The sequence below is a fragment of the Myotis daubentonii genome, chromosome 3 (genome assembly GCF_963259705.1).
Source record: "Myotis daubentonii chromosome 3, mMyoDau2.1, whole genome shotgun sequence".
Classification (NCBI taxonomy): domain Eukaryota; kingdom Metazoa; phylum Chordata; class Mammalia; order Chiroptera; family Vespertilionidae; genus Myotis; species Myotis daubentonii.
Genome location: NC_081842.1, coordinates 116,361,146 through 116,383,856, shown reverse-complemented (window position 1 = coordinate 116,383,856; position 22,711 = coordinate 116,361,146). Strand labels below are relative to the sequence as shown.

The window sequence follows — 22,711 nt, the reverse complement described above, 5'->3', positions numbered from 1 at the left end:
TCAGAAAAAATTTCTTATCTCCATTTCATTTATCTCTTCTTCTGGATATTCTCTTGTTCTTTCATTTGGACGTTGTATTTTTGACTCCTCATTTTGGTTGCCAGTTTGGGTTTGTGACTATGAATTAGGTAGATCTGTTACGCCTCTCAATCTCTAGTGCAGGGCAGTGTCAAATGCTGTTTGTGACTTATTAGATCAGGCAAAGACTCAAGGCCTCCAGAGACTGCCTCTGTCTGTAGACTAATTGGATTTAGTCTTGAGTAGCGTTCATGAATCATCTACAGGTGTGGCATGAGTTTTGCCAACAGCATGGGGTAACTACTTCTGCCTAAAGGTTAACTGTTATTCTCAGTCTCTTAATGGGCCTCAGAAACTCCACATTATGGGGCCAGGTGTTTTCCAATAGGGTGGGTTGACTGTCCTCCCCCCATGCAAAACCACATGCATAGCAAATGTCTGTGTGAGAAAGATGAACTCCGCACAGGAAACTGGGGTGTCTGCCTTCTGAGCTATAACACCAGAGCCCCTAACCCTGGCTTCTGTCCACACAGTTCCAGTCCCATCTGCCCTAGCACAATGTGAGTGGCTTCACACAGAATTTTGTGCATTGGCCCTGCATTTCCAGCCATCTTTACCTGGCATACAGCAACCCAGATGCTTTTCACAGCCAGATGTTATGTGGGCACCTTTCTCAGTTCTGGTGTTCTCTGCTGGGGGGCCTGGCTTGGGTATTAGACCCCAGAGTTCTCAGTGGCCACCCCTCAGAGCTGCAATACTTTCCGGAACTTCAGCTGCTGTTTGTCAGAGCCTGGCCAGGCCTTTCATGCCTCTACCCTTCCCACCAGTCTCCACTTTCCATCCCTAGTTATCAAGGTTCTTTCCAGCCAGTCTTCAGTTAATTATTAAGAAAAAATTCTTTTTGTATTTTAATTGTAATTCCAGTTTAGTCCTGGGAGTGTTTCTGTGTAGCATCCACATACTTTGCTACTATTGTTAATCTCTCCATTTCTGCCAAGAGAGCCTCAATCACGGCAGAGGCCTAGGTCTGAAAGCTTATTTGTCCCTATGGGCTCAAATCTCTCCTCTACCTCTAAAATCACTACCTCAAATATTTTGTCTAAAAACTTCTCCATCTAAAAAAAAATAATAATAATAAATAAATAAATAAATAAATAAAAACTTCTCCATCTAACTTGCTTATTCAACCATTTTGTTTATGACTCATATTCCATTAATTTGGGATCTCCAGTCCATCTATTATTCTAATTACTCCCATTAACTATTAACCCTCTACTTTCCTAATGTCTATATTTCACCTAGATGCCACTGTCTATCATTTCAGTAACATTCCTGCCAGTATCCTAAATCTTTGCCTCTTCATATTTTTGTTGTACCCATTTGGTAAAATCCAGTGCTGTTTAAATCAACCTATCTGCTTTTTCTAGACCTGTGACTGATGAACCCTGTTCTACTAACAAAAGACAGAACAATTATTACATTACTAGAGGCCCAGTGCATGGATTCATGCACTGGTGGGGTCTCTCGGCCTGGCCTGCAGGAATCGGGCTGAAACTGGCTCTCCAACATCCCCTGAGGAGTCCCGGATTGTGAGAGAGTTGTTCTTGGGTGGTGCATCCCAAAATCGGGCTCTCTCCTCTCTGGTTTCCCATGTGTCACCTGAGAACCGCAGCTCCTGTGTTGAGCATCTGCCCCCTGGTGGTTAGAGTGTGTCATAGCTACTGGCCATTGGCCGGTCGCTTAGGCTTTTATATATATACTAGGGGCCCGGTGCACGAAATTCGTGCACTGGGTGTGTGTGGGGAGGGGAGTGTCCCTCAGCCCAGCCTGCCCCCTCTCACATACTGGGAGCCCTCAGGCGTTGACCCCCATCACCCTCCGATCGCCTGATCGGCCCCTTGCCCAGGCCTGACGCCTCCACCAGAGGCATAGACCCCCATCACCCTCCGATCGCCTGATCGGCCCCTTGCCCAGGCCTGACGCCTCCGCCAGAGGTGTAGGCTTGGACAGGGGACCCGCATCTCCCCCTGATCACTGGCTCTGGCCCCCGCCCAGGCCTAAGGCCTCTGGCCCAGGAATCATGCCTGGGCAGGGGACCCCCATCTCCCTCTGATCGCTTGCTCCACCCCCCGCCCAAGCCTGACGCCTCTGACCCAGGCTTCAGGCCTGAGCAATGGGACCATCATATCCCCCCAATCCCCGGCTCAGCCCCCCGCCCAGGCCTGATGCCTCGGCCAGAGGAGTTGACCCTCATCACCCTCCGATCACCAATCACCGGATTGGCCCCTTGACCAGGCCTGAGGCCTCTGGCAGAGGTGTCAGGCCTGGGCAGGGGACCCCCAGCTCCCCGCGGTTGCAGGCTCCGCCCCTGCCCAGGCCTAACGCCTCTGGCCTAGGCGTCCGGCCCGGGCAGCGGGGACCCGCAGCTGCAGTGGCCCCGCGATCGTGGGCTCCGCTTTAGGCCCAGGCAAGGGACCCCTAGCTCCCGGGACTGCCAGCTTAGACCGTGCCCAGCTCCCATCGCTGGCTCCACCCCTACTTCCTGCTATCACTGGCCAGGGCGGCAAAGGCGCCTGATTCTCCGATCATGGCTGGGGGGCAGGGCAAAGGCGGCCCTGGGGCCGCCTTTGCCCTGCCCCCCAGCTCTTAGCTCCCCCCTGGGTTTCCGATCACTGTCAGTGGCAGGGGGCTTCTTCCTGCTTTCCCTTTTGCCTCCCTGCATTGTGCCTACATATGCAAATTAACCGCCATCTTGTTGGCAGTTAACTGCCAATCTTAGTTGGCAGTTAACTGCCAATCATAGTTGGCAGTTAATTTGCATATAGCCCTGATTAGCCAATGAAAAGGGTATCGTCATACGTCAATTACCATTTTTCTCTTTTATTAGATAGGACTAGAGGCCCGGTGTACAAAAAATTGTGCACTGGCGGGGGAGGGGGCGATTATAAAGATTATAAAGTACTCTCAAATTCAATTCTTCCCTCAGCCCCACTTGTGCCCTCTCACAGTCTGGGACCCCTTGGGAGATAACCACCTGCTGGCTTAGGCCCGCTCCCTGGGTGGCACATGGCAGGCCTGATCCCTCGGTGCCTGCCCCGCCTCCCGGGGTCGCGCACACGGCACGGCTGATCTGGGGGTTGGGGCGCAGCCCCGGGTCACGCACATGGCAGGGCCGATCAGGGGGTTTGGGGCACCGCCCCCGGTCGGGTTGAACACGGGACGCCTGAGCAGGCCGGCGGATTGCTGCTGCCCTGCCCGGCCACCCTGGGTCTGGTCGCACACAGGTGCCCGCCGCCCCACGTCGCAGATAGCAGGCCTGGATGGCAGCGGGGCAGGCAGGATGGCGCTGTCCTGCCCTGCCTGCAGTATGCAAATTAGCCGCCATCTTTGTTGGCAGTTAATTTGCATATCGTGCTGATTAGCCAATGGGAGGCATAACGAAGGTATGGTCAATTACCATGTTTGTCTATTATTAGATAGGATAGATAAATTCATGTCTTTCAACTTCAAAAAGGGTCCTTAATACTGGCTATAATTTTACCATGTTTATCTTATCAATGGAAACTCTCCCATTTTCTCCAAGGACTATTTCAAACTGCCTCCATTCTACTTAAGGCCAACCCCACACAGTCCTCAATAGCCAAACTCAAATCTCCTCATCTTCCTCACACCAAACACACACACCAACCAACAGTTCCATCCCATCTTCTTAATGAATACATCTTGTTTCTTCTTCAAATGTATTGCTTTCTCTTTTGTACCTCTCTTGCCATTTGTTTTTACACATATCAAATCTCCTTGAATAAACCAAAACCAATGCCACTTAATTTTATAACTTTCTTCATCTATCTCTTATTGTTAGTATCTATTAGAAAGTAAATGTTACACAGGAATACAGAAATTTATCACGCATAGCATATGGGTATAGTTAGATTTCTAAAAAAAATCATATAATTTGATACTCACAGAAATATTTCATGTCTAATGTTCAGAGAAAAAGGATGTGTTAAATTTAGGAGAACATGTTTTGGTTAATAAGATTCATGGATATATAACTAAGATAAGTAATAGGTTCTACATTCTTGCTGTAGAACTCTTAGAACTAAGAATGGTTTGCACAAGCATTACTCCTTGTTGGAGCTACGGGATCATCACCTCATTCTACTGACATAATGTGCAAAGTCATAAATAAGTCAAGTAAACCCTCAGGGGAAGAGCAACAGTGGTCTTGTGAAGTTCACCTTGGAAGACAGATTACAAAGAACTTGGGGGGTAAGGGAAGAGGGGACAAAATGTGGGATGATATGAAGGAAATACTGTGGTAAAGAAAAGCAATTTAAGAGAATGGGGACTAGAATAAATAAACCTGAATGGTTATGAATTATGTAGTCTTAACTACCCTTCTTGGCTGACAAGAGACCCTGAACTGGCAGGTACTAGAATTCATTCCCTTGAATAAGAACAAGACCCCTTTCAAAACCAAAATAGCTCTTGCTAAATCTTATCAAAACATTTTACATGGCTTATTTCCTTATTCTTGAAACACTCTTTTTCTTTGATTTCCATAGTATAACATGTGAATCTCCTGTCTTTTATTTTACCTCTTGGCTTGCCTCCTTTGTTTCCCCTGCCTCATCTTCCTTCTTGATTCCAACACTCTAGCCACATTAGCCATGACACATTCTGCTTTTCCTTGTGCCACAGGGACTTTGCATGTAACTCTTCATTCATTCTGAAATATGCTTCTTTTCCACTCTGACCAAATCCTACTCTACATTTAAGTAGCAGTTTAATCAACACTTCCTCAGGAAAGCTTTATCTGACTAGAGCAAATTCTTCCCTAGTTAGGTCAAACCCTGCTATTATATGGTCTCACAGTACTATTCCTTCAGAGCAATTATCATAGTCGCAGTTTGATTAAAAAAGCAAAAACAAAAAACAAACCACACAAGACATTAAAATCCATAACCCATCTACCAGCCATAAAGTTCATGAATATAGGGACTCTGGGATTTTATTCACTGTGGTATACTGCCAACTACTGTACTCAGCACATATCAATAAATAATTGTTGAATTGTTATATAAATAAATGACTAAACTCATAGTATTTTGAATAATTTTTCTTATCCTATTAAGAGTCTTAACTAAGAGAATCTCTATTTCATTCAAACAAATATGTATCGAATGCTAAGGAATGAGAGCAGAGTGGTGACAAAAACAGGTATGTTCCCTACCTTATAGAGCACACTATCTAAAAAATGGTTAAGGTAATAAAAAAATAAATTTATTATGATTTTTGTTTATGTGCGATAAAAAATTCAGAAAGATGTGAGCTATAACAGGGGCTTCTGATATTGTTGGAAGGCTTTATGTCTACCTTCTGAGAGCTATATTTACCTTCTTCATTTACGGTAGATTTTTTTCTTTTAGATTTTCCCTGTTTACTCATCTTTGAATAGCCTGGTATTAGCTCCAAAACTATAGAATATATTTCTCCTCTACTATAGTGAATGCTATTACAGTTTAAACAGGAGGGCTGATGGATATACATTTATAATACCATTTCATGTGCCACTGCCAGTCAATCATTGTTTTGGTTGTGGAAATCCTAGTGTTTAGATGAAGAAAGAGAGGAACTATTAGGGTGGAATCATGGTGACCCTGGAAATTAGCATTCTGAGGAGGGTTAGCTTTTTAGTTGTTTGGTTGATACAAACCTTGCATTTCTGAATTCATGGGCATATGGGCTTGGGTGAAGGGGACTGGGTAAGGGAGAGGTGAGAATCCAAAGACAGTCTTCCCTCCTATTTTTATTATTTACATGTGGCCAAGAAATTCAATGGCTTTAAGTTAGTAAAAATATTTCTCAAATTCAGGCAACAATCTATTAACTGTTATTCACAGTACTAAGTGATCATGTCTTTTCCTTTTCTGTATATAATGAAGTATTTCAATGACAAACTGAGCAAGGCTTTAACTACTGCTAACCAGGTATTATTTTAAATTAGAACTTATTACTTTCTTTAGAACATAAAATGAAGATGTAGTCAGTATTCAGAGTGATTATTTTGTTAAGTGTAAAATAAGTTAGAGGATAAGTACATTAAATCCCATTCTAGTTCTATGATATTAAATACTTTTAATGACACTCACTATTCTGAAATTCCTTGTACTTCTTTTGCCCAGTTAGATTGTTCTTTTTCTCCAAGATGAACCACTTTAGATGGTGGAGCAGTTCTTCCCAGATAAAGCTTCTGTATGCCTGGAGGTTCTTCCAAGTAAAACCTTAAAAATTCATATAAAAATTATATTATACCCAAATTTGTGGTTTAATATAGAGTTCTAGTAGTATAAATCTTCAAAGTAAAAAGGTTTCTACATGGTATAATAGAAAAAAAGCCATCTTTTAAAAAACTGTACTATAAATTTCAGAACAAAATCTTGTAAAAAATTCAATCAAAACTTAAAAACAAATTAATATTCTTTCTCTCTTAAGACACCAAACTAAATATACAACAAAAATATAAGGATTATAAAGTACTCTCAAATTCAATAAAGTATTTTTGCTAAAAGTGTTTAACTTGACTCTATAAGCCATTACACATAGCTCCAGTTTATAGGAAATATGTGGGATGAAGGATCCACCTAAGTGACACTAAGAGAAAATAGCCAGGTAAATCCAGAATCCTACAAAATAACTGGCTTAAACGCTTTAAAAAAAAAATAAAAGGCAGGGAAGAAATCTCTCCATGATTTTTATAGGTATAGAATAATTTATTCTAAAATTTTTATAAAAAGGCAAAGGAACAAAAAGCTAAAACAATTTTGAAAAATAAAAATAAGGTTGAAGAAATAACTCTACCTAAGTTTAACACTTACTATATAGCTACAGTAACAAGACAAAAAACAGACAGATCACTGGAACAGAATGGACAACTCAGAAGTAGTAGAGCCACACAAAAGTGCTCAACTCAACTAATATTTTTTCTTTCAATTACAGTTGACATTCAATATTATTTTATATTACTTTCAGGTGAACAGAACAGCATAGTTGTTAGACATTTAGATAACTTACAAAGTGATTCCCCTATTAAGTCTGTACCCACCTGGCACCAAACATAGTTCTTACAATATAATTGACTATAGTTCCTATACTCTACTTTATAACCCCGTGACTATTTTGTAACTACCAATTTGTATTTCTTAATCTCTTCACCCTTTTCAACCAGTTCTCGAACCTCATCCTTCCTCTGGCAACCATCAGTTTGTTCTCTGAATCTATTCTTTTTTTTAAATTTTGTTTTTAAGATTCCATGTATAAGTAAAATCACAAGGTGCTAAACTGTTTTTGACAAGGGTGTAAAAACAATCTTATAAGGGAAATATCCCTTTCAACCAATGGTGCTGAAGCAATTGAGTATTCATAGGCAAATGTATGAACTTTGATCTAAACCTTATATTTTTACAAAAATTAACTCACAATAGATCATGGGTTTAAATGTAAAAGGAGTAAAAATATAAAAAATTATAAAACTTTTTGAAGTATAGGAGAAAAATCTCAGGTACCTAGGGCTAGGTGAAGAGTTCTTAGGCCAAAAGCATGATCCATAAAATAAAAAACTGATAAAATACATTTCATCCAGAAGGCAGAGGGACTGAATTGATAATTAAAAAAGAACCCTCACAATTTCATACAAAAAAGCAAATATCCACAAAGGAAAAATTCATACAGGCACTGAATTCTCATCAAGAAAATTACATGACAGAACATAATTAAGATATGTTTGTACAGATCTGAAGAAAAACAACTGGGCCTCTATAATTCTAAACCTATGTGGGAGGGAAACAAAAAAGATCATTTGATCATGTAATAACTTAGAAAACATAAGATCCCCTCATTTTCTCTGAAAAAAAAGTTACTTTAGAAACTTATATGAAAATAAAAGAACAAGAAATCAGACCAAGTTTACATGAAATAAAGATAGAGATGACAAAGAATAACTGGTCTAAATAATCACTGACAAAATGATTGTGAACTTGAATAAAATTTTAAAAAAGAAAATGGGTGTTTTTTTAATATATTTTATCGATTTTTTTACAGAGAGGAAGGAAGAGGTATAGATAGCTAGAAACATTGATGAAAGAAAAACATCGATCAGCTGCCTCCCGCACACACCCTACTGGGGATGTGCCGGCAACTAAGGTACATGCCCCTGACCAGAATCGAACCTAGGAACCCTTCAGTCCGCAGGCCGACACTCTATCCACTGAGCCAAACCGGTTACCACTAGAAAATAGTTTTTTTTTTTTGTTAAATATATTTTATTGATTTTTTACAGAGAGAGAGGGAGAGAGATAGAGAGTTAGAAACATCGATGAGAGAGAAACATCGATCAGCTGCCTCCTGCACATCTCCTACTGGGGATGTGCCTGCAACCCAGGTACATGCCCTTCACCGGAATCGAACCTGGGACCTTTCAGTCCGCAGGCCGACGCTCTATCCACTGAGCCAAACCGGTTTCGGCGAAAATAGTTTTTTTAAAAAAATTATTATTTAAAAGAAATCTGGGAGGGGCATGGTAAAGGTAAGGTTATATACAGGGTATCCCAAAAACATATATACACACTTTAACAGCTGATAGCTCAACTGATGTTTCCTTCTTTTCAGCCAGACTAAACTTTGAATATTTTGGGGGGGGGGGGGGACACACTTTAACAGCTAATAACTCACTTAATTTTCACTCTTTTTCAGCTTTAACTGATTTGAAATAATGGGTGAAGCCAGACAAAGGTGGATGGAACATAGAGGTAGCAGCCATTAAGCCCGTGGTTAAGAAGTTTATCATTTAAAAGAAGGCTACATACAAAACTGTAGGTAGAGAAGAGGCAGTTCATCAAGCAAAAATTCAAACAGAAGAGAAATAGGGCTAGTGGAGAAAGGAGGTAGGTATTAAAAGTATTGAACAACAAAAAAATTATCCACTAGACTTTTCTATGGGGATACATAGAAGATAATGTTCAAAGTATAAAACCCGCAACAGTTGATGAATTGAGGGCACACAAAAAGCAAACAAAATGATTCTTGATATTTGCAATTACATTGCTTCGCATTATCAGCAGTGCCTGGACTAGAACATCTAGTTTGAAAACAGGCATTGACAAAAAAATTATTCATTTCTGTAGATACTTTTAAATTTTGAAAATGAACAGTATGTTAATGAACACTGACTTTATAATCATTTGAAGTGCATATATATTTTGGGGAGACACCTTATATATGCTACTCATTCCTGTCATCAAGAGAAATATATTTCGGAGACAACCAAGATAAGTAAACACCTGTACTTGCTGCCTCTCACAACCACATCAAAACTACAACTAAAAGACAAGAAAAATAGCATCCAGAACTACGGGAAAGCTGCCCCAGTGGAAGTTCTACAATTAGAAAGAAAGAAAAAAGCACATTCAGACTGGTAGGAATTATGGAGGCGCGCGCGAAATGGGCTGGCAACTGGGAGCGCTATTGTTTTTTTCAACTGGGAAGGAGATACAAGCTCCCGATTGCTCTCAACTCCAGTTCCAGGTAAGACTTTGGGGACCCAGAATCATACAGGGAGAAATTGGACTGTCTGGCATCGGGCCGGAATGCAAAGGCGGCTTTCTCTCAGAGGTGTTTGCAGCGATCATTGTTCCTGCACGGGGGAACGGGATGCAGAGACGCAGAGACCTCTCCGGGACAGGGCTGACTGGCAGCCATTACTGTTTGCTCTGCCCTGGTGAGTCCCTGAAACCCCACCCCACCGAATTTACAAACCCACCCAAGCTGTGTGCAGCGGCTTTTGCATATGAATGGCCTGTCATTTTGCAACCTAAAACCTAACGAACTGCACTGGGTCGGAGAGCTCCAAAGCTTCCAAAAGAAGGCCCAAGCCCTGGCAGCAGCAGCCTGCATTGCTTCACAACTGGGCCTCATCTGGGCACTTCTAAACTCAATACAAAGAGGAGAAATCTGCAGATCTCTCTGTAGCTCCTGCTGGGTGGCCTCAAGCAGCGGCTGACTTTGCACCTCCTTGGAGATCCAAGAGCCAGTATACCCAGTGCTCAGTGTGAGACCATACCAGATTACAACTCTTCACATCCATAAGTGACACACTCAAGGGGGCAGACTCAGTGAGTACCAAAGCCCCACTGAACCAAGTCCTGCCCCATAAGGGTGTCTCCAGAACAGCAGTTCTCCCATTGTAGACACAGCTGGTCCTCACAGCCAATTGGCCTGGAGGTCAATTCCTCCCAGTGATACCAAGAGCAATTAAGACTTAACTACAACAGGACTGTGCACACAGCCCACAAAGGGGTGCACCAAGAGTGTCCCCCTTAGGTAATTGGGGAGGTTGAGCAACTGGACCCTATAGGACACCTAACACACAAGGCCACTCTATCAACACAGGGAAGCAGCCAAAATGCGGAGACAAAGAATCATGTCACAAATGAAAGAAATAGAGGAAAGCCAACTATTGGAGTTCAAAACTATAGAGTTCAAAACCACAGTTATAAGGTTACTCAAGAATCTTCTAGAAAACTCTTTGAGAAATTTATTGAGACATTCAAGGATATGAAAAAGGACCAATCAGAAATTAAGCATACACTGACTAAATAAAGAATAATTTACAGAGATCCAACAGCAGACTAGAGAATCCCAAGAATCAAGGCAAAGATTTGAAATATGAAGAAGCAAAAAACACCCAACCAGAAGAGCAAACAGAAAAAATAATCCAAAAATCTGAAGATAGTGTAAGGAACCACTGGGACAACTTCAAGCGTACCAACATCCGAATTATAGGGGTGCCAGAAGAAGAGAGAGAGCAAGATATTGAAAACCTATTTGAAGAAATAATGACAGAAAACTTCCCCTACCTGGTCAAAGAAATACACTTCCAAGTCCAGGGAGTGCAGAGAACCCCAAACAAGAGGAATCCAAAGAGGACCACACCAAGACACATCATAATTAAAATGGCAAAGAGAGAATCTTAAAAGCAGCAAGAGAAAAACAGTTAGTTACCTACAAGGTAGTACCCATACAACTGTCAGCTGATTTCTCAACAGAAACTATGCAGGCTAGAAGGGAGTGGCAAGAAATATTCAAAGTGATGAATACCAAGAACCTACAACCAAGATTACTCTACCCAGCAAAGCTATCATTTTGAATTGAAGGTCAGATAAAGAGCTTCACAGCTAAGAAAAAGGAAAAGGAGTTCATCACTGCCAAATCAGTATTATATGAAATGCTGAAAGGTATTCTTTAAGAAAAGGAAGAAGAAGAAAAAGGTAAAGATAAAATTTATGAACAACAAAGTGACAACAAATACTTATCTATCAACAAGTGAACTTAAAAATGAAGTGAATAAAAAATCTGATGAACAGAATAAACTGGTGAATATAATAGAATCAGGGGCATAGAAAGAAGTGGACTGACAATTCTTGGGGGGAAGGGGGCTTGGGGGGTGCGGGAAGAGATTGGACAAAAATGTTACACCTATGCCCTAGCTAGTTTGGCTCAGTGGATAGAGCTCTGGACTGTGGACTGAAGGGTCCCAGGTTCGATTCCAGTGAAGGGCACATGCCTGGGTTGCGGGCTCGATCCCCAGCTGGGGGCGTGCAGGAGGCAGCCGATCAATGATTCTCTCTCATCATTGATGTTTCTATCTCTCCCTCTCCGTTCCTTTCTGAAATCAATAAAAACATATTTTAAAAAAACCGTTACACCTATGGACGAGGACAGTGGGGGGCGGGGGGGTAAGGGCATGGGGTGGGGTGGGAACCGGGTGGAGGGGAGCTATGGGGGGGGAAAAGAGAAACAACTGTAATAATCTGAACAATATTTATTTTAAAAAAAGAGAAATTATTTCATAAATAATATAATGGTAACTGGTAGAAAAGAATTAAGCTATAGAACTTCCAAGCTATTAAAAGGAAAAGGCAAAAGGGAAAAAATAATAAATGCATATAAAATATCTCAAGGAATGCACAATAAACTGCAATAGTGGTTAAACTTCAAGTGGTGTGATTTCATTTTTACTATAGAGTATAAATATATCAATATTTCTATCAGCTAAAAATGTACCAATAAAAGCCATTAAGTAGTAAAGCAAATATAAATTTAAAAAAAATTATAATGCAAATCTTACTTGGTTTCTCCATCGGATATACCAACAACTCTAGCTTCTTCAAGATGAGGCCAATTAACAAAGACAGACTTTCCAAGCACCAATGAAGCTACATTTTCTACACTCTTAAAGTAAAAGCAGAGAAGTTCATTTATATGTCAGGTCCAGTAGAAAATTATAAAGAAGAAATATTAATTTAAAAATGGCTTGTGTTTATAATTGTGCATTTAAAATCTATAAAATAATAATTAAAACAGATAAAACATTTGCTCACTCAAGTCAATTATACACTCTAATACCTATTCCCTATAGTTCTTAGTTGTGCCGCTCTTCTCAACTTTATTCCAACTTAAATCTTACATACACTGAAATTCAGTTAATTTTCTCTTCTTTTTCTTTCTAGTACATTCTCCAGGACTTTTGAGACCTTTCTTTTTTAAAAAATTATTTTCAGTTGTTTTTACCTAAATGCCTTTGTTCACCATTTAATTTAGTATGAACCTGTAAAAGTTAACCAAGTTTACCTTCCTCTATGCCAACCTCTTCTTATTAGAGACAGTATGACCAACATAAAGTACTTTTTTGCAGAATATACATCAGGACACTAGGAAGCTTGCTTCCTACTCACTTTCTCAATAGCAGTGGCAGTTACTTAGTAGAGCAGCCCACTGATTCTAATCCTAAATGAAATTATTTGGTGAGAAAATAAGTTTCAGTAAAATAAAAGAGTGCTGATCCACAATGTATTACTGTCCATAATAATAGTCAACATTAGCAGAAACAATGTTCAGCAAGAAACTTAAGTTTTTAGTTTTGCTGCTAACTAGCTGAGTGGATGTCCCTTTTTAAATTTCAACTTAAGTTTTTTAATTTGTAAAATTAATGAGTTGAACTAGTGGCTTTACAAAATCCCACCTAGTTGTAAAATTCTATGATTCCATTATTTTCACGATCATCTTGCTTATTTTTCTTATTGAAAACGAAAAAAACCCCCCAAAAACAGAAATGTCTAGAAAAGGGCTATGATTATTCATTTTTTCACATCAAATAGCCAGACAGTATAAAACAGAACCTAAGAAATCTGATTTCTTTTCACTTTGTGGTTGATATAACAAAGTAGCAACTCTAGCTGCCCAACCACTGAACAACACCGGCCAGGCCCCTTCACAGTACTTTTAATACCTACCTCCTTTCTCCATTAGCCTTATTTCTCTCTGTTTGAATTTTGCTTGATGAACTGCCTCTTCTCTACCTAGTTTTGTACTTAGCCTTCTTTTAATGATAAACTTCTTAACCACGGGCTTAATGGCTTCTTGCTACCTCTACTTTCCATCTACTAGTATGCGGCCCCAGACTAATCCTTAGGAATTGTATTTCAGCCTCCACCAATCTATAAGAATGGAATTATCAAAGGCCAAAAATGATGCCTAAAGGACAAATTCAGACTTGGTTTTAGTTTTTTTTTTTTTTTTTTTTTTTTATTCTTGAACCACATGCAGCATCCTCTTCATGCTACTGTGATACTACTAACTTAGGAATCATTCTCTTTTACCTCTCTAAACACTATGTCACTTTTACTATTCCTTTTCCACTCTTTATAACTGTGAGTATTTCTTGATGCTGAGACCTAGAATCACCAGAATTCTTTTTCCTTGGGGAAATGAGCCCCAGGCCTCAGCCAGCACTTCCTTGCTGATGACTGTATATACCTATCTACCCTCTAAGCTCTAGCTCCAGATATTAAACTGTGTATACTAGTAAGCACCCTTTCTCAATGAAGGTTTTTCATCTCAAATACAGAATATTATAAACAATCAGACTATTTTCTCAATTTTCCCAAGGATAGTATGTAAAAAGCACCCTTCTAAATGCAGAAGATAAGTTTAATCCAGTATATACAACTGGATGATTTAGGACATTAGGGCTTAAAATCTCTGTGGATCTCTTTGAGAAAGGCTGGTAGGGCAGCTGTAGTTACAAGTCATAGCAGCACCTTAAAATTCCATCATTATTTATCATGAATCACTTCAAATCAGGGACTCTCCCATTTTAACTTTTTTATTCCAATAAACAGCAATTATTTTCTAGTTAATTAGCATGGATCCTAAGAGTTACGTTTAACATTTTCTTCCTCTTTTCAACTTCCAGATTTAAACAGCTGATCAAATGTCAATTTTATTTAGTCTTGTTCATCTAAGACCGGCGATTTTCAACCAGTATGCCACAAGAACTTTTAAAACATGCAGTACTTGACTATTTAGTAAGAGGCACTGACCTCTTTTCCCTTAGATTGACAAATTAAAAAATGACAGCCAATAGAGCAATAGCTATCTGGTGTGAATGAATCAAAGTTATACCTATTTTTCTTGTCAGATGGGCAGAAAATATATTTTTTGGTGAGTTGTGAGATAAAAATTGCTGATCTAGATCTACTACAACTTCCACAGTTTATGTCCTTGTTGCCTAATGCTTCTATAACCACAATCGCTGAACTTGCAGGCTTTTCCATTTTCTTCCATTTCTCTCTTGTGCAATTTAGTCTATTATACTGCCACCAAATTAACCTTTAAGGAAATACCAATTTCAAGATAACACTGATTAAAAGAAGTCTAAACTCCAGAGCCTGGTATTCAAGGTCCTCCATAACCTGGCTTAATCTGTGTTTTCGACCTTATCTTCCACTATTTCCCAACACAAGTCCTCTACTTCAGTCAGGTTTATCTGTTCCTTTTCCTTAAATATATCATACTTATTCTAAAAAAAAGAAGAAGTATTAAGAAAAATTCCAGACACACAAAAAGGTTAAAAAGAATAAGATAATGCATCACATGCAAATTTACATTGGATGGCAATTCCCAGGTCTTGTTATTCCTTTCAACTAAAATTCCTTTCCCTTCCTTTTCTCCTCATTGTGATGATCTTTTTCTTAGCACCCCGTTCAAGCCTATTCTCATCTACAGGTCTACACTTAGTTCACACAGCTCATCTTCTTTTTCAAAGTTCCTGGAGCATATTTTTCTCTTTATGTAACAATTATACATGTCCTTTTATTTGTGTAAATGTTCGTTTACTTTATCCTTATTTACTGTGAACTTTTGGAGAAACTATATCAGACCTCTTGTAAACATGTTACAGTTAGGACAGTTTTATGCATGATAAACACCCAATAAATATATAATAAAGAACATACTTACAAGTTCATCTGATTCTGCATTAACTAAGATTTCCAACATCATGTTTTCTCCACGACTGCTCTGCTGGAATACTTGAACTCCGCTTTTCTTCAAAAAAAACTTTAAAAAAGTTCAGGAAATTGAATTTTAACTTTCTCCATAATCACTTAATATTTATATTTAATAAACTAAAAAAAAAAATTGTGAACTAAATAGCCACTGACTTTGTGTTTGATGTGTTTCAGAGTAGGAAATCCACAGAAATATAAAGCCTTCTGGTCAACCCTGGTTATTTTGTTCTTGCTTATGTCTACATGCCAAGCATCTAATGATATTACTTTATACCTAAAAAATAAATCAAGGCATTCAATTTAAAACTCATACATTATAAGCAATCACAGTTCTTTAGCATTCCCTTGAATATTGTGCAAGAGTCATCCTTGCTTTTAAATAAGGCAACTATAATTCATTCCTACAAACAAAGAAAATATAGAGCAGGACAACTCACATTCTCTGTTGTTATTGATCCAGACATGCTTGTAGGTTACTTAATGGAAGTTTTCCCCACTCATTTAAAACCAAACTATACACACACACACACACACACATATATAAACTACATATATAAACAAACTATATAAAAACAAAGCTATGCATATATAATTAATTTTAAAAATAAATGGATGTATTAAGTATATTATACATCTCCATATCCTCCATCTTCCAAAACCCAGAGTGTAAAATAAATGTTTTATAATGTCTATTCATCTTTCTCTTTGCTTTAAAAAAGGAAAAAAATCTTGACCTAGCCAGTGTGGCTCAGTGGACAGAGTGTCAGCCTGTGGACAGAAGGGTTCCGGGTTCGATTCCAGTCAGGGACACGTACCTTGGTTGCAGGCCTCTCCCCGGCCTGGGCCCTGGTCAGGGAGGCAACCAATCCATGTGTTTCTCTCACATCCACACTTCTGTCTGTCTTTCCCTCTCTCTCCCACTCTCTCTAAAAATCAATGAAAAGGATCCTTGGGTGAGGATTAAAAGAAAAAAATATTAACTGAGAGATGTTCACTTTCTTTGCAACTCAACTACCACCTGAATACATTATTTGCAGGGAAGAAGAGAGAAGAGAAAAAAAGGGAATACATTTTAATGAGGAAGATAAAGAAGAGGTGGGTTTGAGGCAAGAAATAGAGAAGCTCCTTCTTTCTTTTTTTCGTCTTTCTAATTGGGTAGCTGGGCAACAGTTATAGCATGTCAAATAATGCTGGGACCAGACACTGGAAATAGAAACAAAAATTCACACATCCTTTTGAGGAATAATACAGATATACACTCAGGAGGAAAATACTTAAAACCACAAGAAGATGGAGAGAAAGAAGCAGCATCTGATGAAAGCAGAGAACAATATAAACAATTGTGTGTGAGAGAGAGATGCTATGGTTCTTGATATAAGTTGGTGTAATTCATTATAAATTTACTATAACTGTTATAAATGATTTTTTAATTCTCCAAATAGATATTCAAAAATTTTTTCTTTTGGTATGAGGTAGGGACTCTTGACAGTTTTTGAAAATTACCAAGTAATATTACCTTGTACGACATTGTTCTATGGCAGGGAATTTCTCTGGCCATGGAGAGGGATAGGTGAACTCTGTGTCTCTATCATACCAGCACATTAAGCACTCACTATGTTGGTTTCTTTTCCTCTCTTCTTTTTTGAGGGAGTGATTACATGTCTCCATGGCTTCCAACAATCGCTTCTGAATGTAAAGATTGAAGAGAAAGGTTAAAAGCATAAAATTTCTGTAATTTCAACATATAGAATAAATCTTTTCACGTGTATACATAATTATTTTTGTGTGTGAAAAACAAAAACCTTAATTAATGGAATTATTTTCCATTTCATTACAGGAAAAACTAATATACTATTTATCCACTCCAAAGGACTTGATTGATAATGATAGAATATCGCTTGCCTCTGCAAATTCCTCTGACCTATTACTCCAACAGTAGTCACAAAATGTGGATAAACAGACGATCAAATTTTAAACGTGAATTTATCATGATTATTATTATTTATCATAAAGCATTACTATCTTACTTTACAATTCTGCAATGGTACAGAAATGCTTATATTAACAAATTATCTTATATTTAACGTAATTCCAATCAGAATTACAATGGTTTAAAATATTTTTAACAGACAAAATGATGTGAGTGTCCATATGAAAGAATGAATGTGTGCATTGCAAAAGTAATTGGGGACATGCTTAAAGGATCTTATAATTTTTTAAAAATATATTTTATTGATATTTTACAGAGAGGAAGGGAGAGGGATAGAGAGCTAGAAACATCGATGAGAGAGAAACATCGATCAGCTGCCTCCTGCACACCTCCCATTGGGGATGTGCCCACAACCAAGGTACATGCCCTTGACTGGAATCGAACCTGGGATCCTTCAGTCAGCAGGCTGACACTCTATCCACTGAGCCAAACCGGTCAGGGCTGGATCTTATAATTTTTTATAAAGCTCCTGTAATCAAAACATCTCTTGTGATACCACAAGAGAACCAAAGACCAGAAGAACAGAAGAAAGAGTTAAAAAAAAGACAGAAATTTGTGTCAAAAACATAGTATTCAAATATTTAAGTGGTGTTGTCATAACTAGCTATCTAGCTGTAAAGAAAAAAAAAGCATATACATTTCCCAACTTCATACCATATGCCAAGAAATCAGAGTAACAGAAAAAAGCAGAGTAATAAAACAATAAAAGTATTAGAAGAAAATCTAGGAGTATTGATAATTTGGAGTGATAAACTAAAACAGTTTTAAAGGAAAAGACATTTTTAAATAAAAAAATGTGACAGAAGGTGCCATGCACAAATCAAGAAACAAATGCCACATTTGGGAAAGAACAGTGCTAATATACAAAGAGCTCTAAAAATAAAATAAAAAATGAGGGAACGAATATAAACAGGCAATATATGACATGCAATTTAAAAAATGCAAAGGGCAAGCACACATAAAAATATACCACAGTGATACAATATGCTGGTGGATTAGATGGAACCTACACTCAGCTCTTTCCAGGACCAAAATGGAATTACAACTAAAGTATAGAAATAAACCATCCTGAATAACCAACTGAAGACTTGCTGAAGAGAAGCCATATAACCAAGGATGTAAAATGGAGACCACATAGAGACTGGTAGGAAGTGCAGAGGCTCTGAAGGGCTGGCCTGGCTCCCACTGGCAGCAGCTGAAGTTCCAGATGGATATCTCAGCTGCAGGGGATTCCCCATGAGAAGTATGGAGTCTAAATCCCAAACTGGGCTCCTCAGCCTAGAGCACCAGAACTGAGAAAGGTGCCCACATTAACATCTAGCTGTGAAAAGCAGCGGGCTTGCTGTCTGCCAGGGAGAGATGGCTGAAAATGCAGGCACATTCTTAAAGGGCCAAAACACAAAATTTTGTGTGCAGCCACTCACCCTGGGATCCAGCAGAGGGAGGGCAGGGCAGACTAGAGCTGCATGAAGAGAGTCTAAGGTTGGTGGCTCTGGGGGGAGAGCTGAGAGGACAGTCACCAGGATCCTTATACTGAGTCATTCCCCAATACTGGTGGAAGTCATCTTTCATAGGAAGAGCATGCACTTCTATGCAGCATCAGTCTGGGGGGACGCAGTTGATGCCTCCCCACCACGTTGGAATCCCTCTCACCCCACCCTATGATCCTATGGAGCTTATCCCTGCAGAGGAGTGTAGTCAGAGGCTCTTTAAGTGACTGAGAGTCCACAGGAGAGGCAGATTTCTGAGTGCTTTGAGACGTTTGTTAACCTGCTCCTGGGACCAGGGCTAGTAAAAGCAGTCCTTGGTGTGCATCTTGGTTCTTTTCACATGCGCCCAGGCCCAGCAGGGGGAACCACAAGCTGTGGATTTCTGATAGTTCCAAACAGGTTACCCAAGGCTAGTGACAGACAGCACTTGACATTACCTATAAGGGAGCTTCCATAAGAATGTTGGCAGATTTCTCAACAGAAACATTTCAGGCCAGAAGAGATTGGCATAAAACATTCAAAATAATGAAAAGCAAGGACAACCAACGCTACTTTTCCCAGTAAGGCTATTATTAAAAATTAAAGGAGAAATAAAGAGCTTCCCAGACAAGAAAAAGTGAAAGGAGTTTGTTACCAAGATGAAGGAGAGAGGAAGAGGAGGAAGGAAGAAGAAAGAGGAGGAAGACAAAAAGGAGAAGAAAAGGAGGAGGAGGAGGAGGAGGAGGAGGAGAAAACAGAACATAGTTAAAAAATAAAATGGCAATAAATATATACATATCAATAACCACTTTAAATGTAAATGGCTTAAATGCTCTAATCAAAAGACAGAGGTGGCTAAATGGGTAAGAAAGCAAGACTCATGTATATGCTGTCTTTAAGAGACCCACCTCAGAATGAAACATATAAGCTCTAAAAATAAAGAGATGGAAAATGATATTTCATGCATATGGAAAGGAATAAAAAGCTGGGGTAGCAATACTTACATGTGACAAAATAGACTTTAAAACCAAGGTTATATTAAGAGGAAAAGAAGGACACTACATAATGATAAAAGGAGCAATCCAAAAAGAGGATATAACCCGTGTAAACATTTATACACCCAACATATGAGCATCTAAATATGGAAAGCAAAAAACAAAACAAAATAAAAAAAAACCCAGAATAAACAAAAATAAATATGGAAAGCAAATCCTGATGGAAATAAAGGATGAGATTGATAGAAATACAGTTACAGATAGTAATACAGTAGCAGATTTTAACACCCAACTGACATCACTGGACAGATCTTCCAAACAGAAAATCAACAAGGAGACTGCAGCCTTAAATGACACACAAGATCAGGTGGATTTCATTGATATCTTTAGAGCATTCCACACCAAAGTTGCAGATATACATTCTTTTCAAGGGCCCATGGAACCTTTTCTAGGATACACCACATGTTATGACACAGAACAAGTCTCAAGAATTTTAAGAAGATTGAAGCATATCGAGCATCTTCTGTGACCATAATTCTATGAAACTTGAAATCAATTACAAGAAAACTGAAAAACAAAGACACGGAGGCTAAATAATGTTACTTAATAATAAATGGGCAAAAAAGTAAATCAAGGAAGAAATCAAAAGATACCTTGAAACAAATGAAAATGAGAACAAAACAATCCAAATCTGTGGGACACAAGAATAGCAGGCATAAGACAGAAATTCATAGCATTACTGGCCTACCTTAAGTAACCTGTAAATCTCTAAAAAATAATCTAACTTTACACTTAAAGAAACTGGAAAAAGAACCACAACAAAGTTCAAAGTGAGCTGGAAGTAAATATTAAAGAGCAGAAATAAGCAAAATAGTGTCTAATAAAACAATACAAAAGATTAATGGAACCAAGAGCATATTCTTGGAAATGATAAATAAAACTGACAAACCTTTAATCAGATTAAACAAGAAAAAATAAACAAATAAAATCAGATATGAAAGAGGATAAATAACAACTGACACCAAAGAAATACAAAGTATCATAGGAAACTATTACAAGCAACTATATGCCAACAAATTGGACAATGTGGACAAAATGGTTACATTCCTAAAAACATAAAATCTTCCAAAACAAATCAGAAAGAATCAGAGAATCTGAATAGACAGATTAGAACTAGTGAAACTAAAACAATAATAATAATAAAAAACTCCCAACAAACAAAAGCCCTAGACAGGATTGCTTACAGGTGCCCACTTCAACCCAAACCTGGAGGGGTGAGCCAGAGCAACATAGCACACACCTTACTGAGGACCACAGGGGAGCTCTGACTGTGTGACCCAGAGCAACCTGTGCCTGGTCCACACCGGCCCCCTGGACAGTCCTGCCATCCAGAGCAACCCAACTCGCACCTCACTTCAGGAGACAAGAGAGTGCGGACTGAGCCACGTGGGCAACCTGCCCCCGCTCCACTCTAAGGAGGGGTGAACTTGAGCAACCTAGCACATGTCTCACTCCAGGCTACAAGAAAGAGAGAACTGTGTGACCCAGAGCAACCTGCACATGCTCCACCCCGAGGCCAAAGTCTTTCTGCTGGGGCAACCTGGAGTAACCCAGCTTGTGCCCCACTCAGGCCAGAGAGGAAATCTGACTGTGTGACCCAGAGCACCCTGCACCTGCTTCAACCCCGCAGTCCTGCAGGGGTGACCTGGACCAACCCAGTGTGCCCAGCCAGAGGCCACAGGACTGCGCTGCAAATGCTCTGCCAGAGGGACCAGGGGTACCAGGGCAGCACATTAGATGCCAGAGGGCTCTGGGTCCTCACAGGGAATAGCACCCACAGGAACTGTGAATGCACTCCCAACACCCCAATCATATGAAGCAGACAACTGAGGAACCAGATATGTCGGAGAAGGGGATACAACTCAGTGGAGAGACAATAAAGGCGTGAGACTCAAGGAAGACTCAATCTCTGGTCTACGATTTCCAGAAAATTGCCTGGATAGGGTATTCAACCTCTCAAACTCCAAGCAGAATGCCCATGGCCAGAAAGAGAAAGCAAAAATGTGGAGACAAAGAAACCACCACCAAGAAAAGAAAAGGAGAAATCGCTAGAAAAGAAACTAAATGAAACAGAGGCATGAAGTATTTCAGAAAAAGAATTCAGAGCAAGGGCCATACAATTCCTAAACTGGCTGGATGAGAAAAATCAATAATCTATGTAAGAATCAAGAGGAAAGAAAAAAAACAATATAACTAAAATAAAAAAAATTAATGAAAGGTTCCCAAAAAAGACTAGAAGAAGAGGAGGACCAAATTAGTGAGAAGATAAGGCAGAGAAACACAATCAAACTGAACAGCAATTGGAGAAAAAAATACAAAGCAGGAGGAGAGCCCAAGGGAGCTTTAGGACAACATGAAATTAAGTAACATATGTATAAAAGGGGTGTCAGAAGGACAAGAAGAGGAGCAAGGATTAGAAAACCTACTTGAAGAAATGACAGAAAATTTCCCTGATTTGGGGAAGAAAAAAGTCACATAGGCAGAGTCCCAAACAAGTTGAACCCCAAAAGACCCACACCAAGCCATACAGTAATACATGGCAAACATTAACAACAAAGAATCTTAAAAGCTCCAAGAGGGAGACAGAGAGTTACCTACAAAGGATCTCCCATTAGATTATTAAATCACTTCTCAACAGAAACACATCAGGCCAGAAGGGAATGAATGAACTATACAAAGTGATGCAAAGCAAGGGACTGAATCCAAGAATACTCTACCCAGCAAGGATATTATTCAAAATTGAAGGGGAAATCTGGAGCTTCACAGACA

General features: G+C 39.3%; 1 protein-coding gene across 8 annotated transcripts in view; it reads right to left on the bottom strand.

Moving 5' to 3' along the window:
* The window catches only part of XRN1 (5'-3' exoribonuclease 1), a 196,300-nt gene that overhangs the window by 93,601 nt on the left and 79,988 nt on the right, over positions 1-22,711 (bottom strand). For all 8 annotated transcript variants that reach the window (XM_059688279.1, XM_059688272.1, XM_059688274.1 and 5 more), the window contains 5 exons: positions 16,945-17,114; positions 15,582-15,702; positions 15,379-15,477; positions 12,206-12,309; positions 6,174-6,305 (listed from right to left, as the gene is read on the bottom strand). In XM_059688279.1, coding sequence (XP_059544262.1) covers positions 6,174-6,305; positions 12,206-12,309; positions 15,379-15,477; positions 15,582-15,702; positions 16,945-17,114 — 626 coding nt within the window. The remainder of the gene's footprint in view (positions 1-6,173; positions 6,306-12,205; positions 12,310-15,378; positions 15,478-15,581; positions 15,703-16,944; positions 17,115-22,711) is intronic.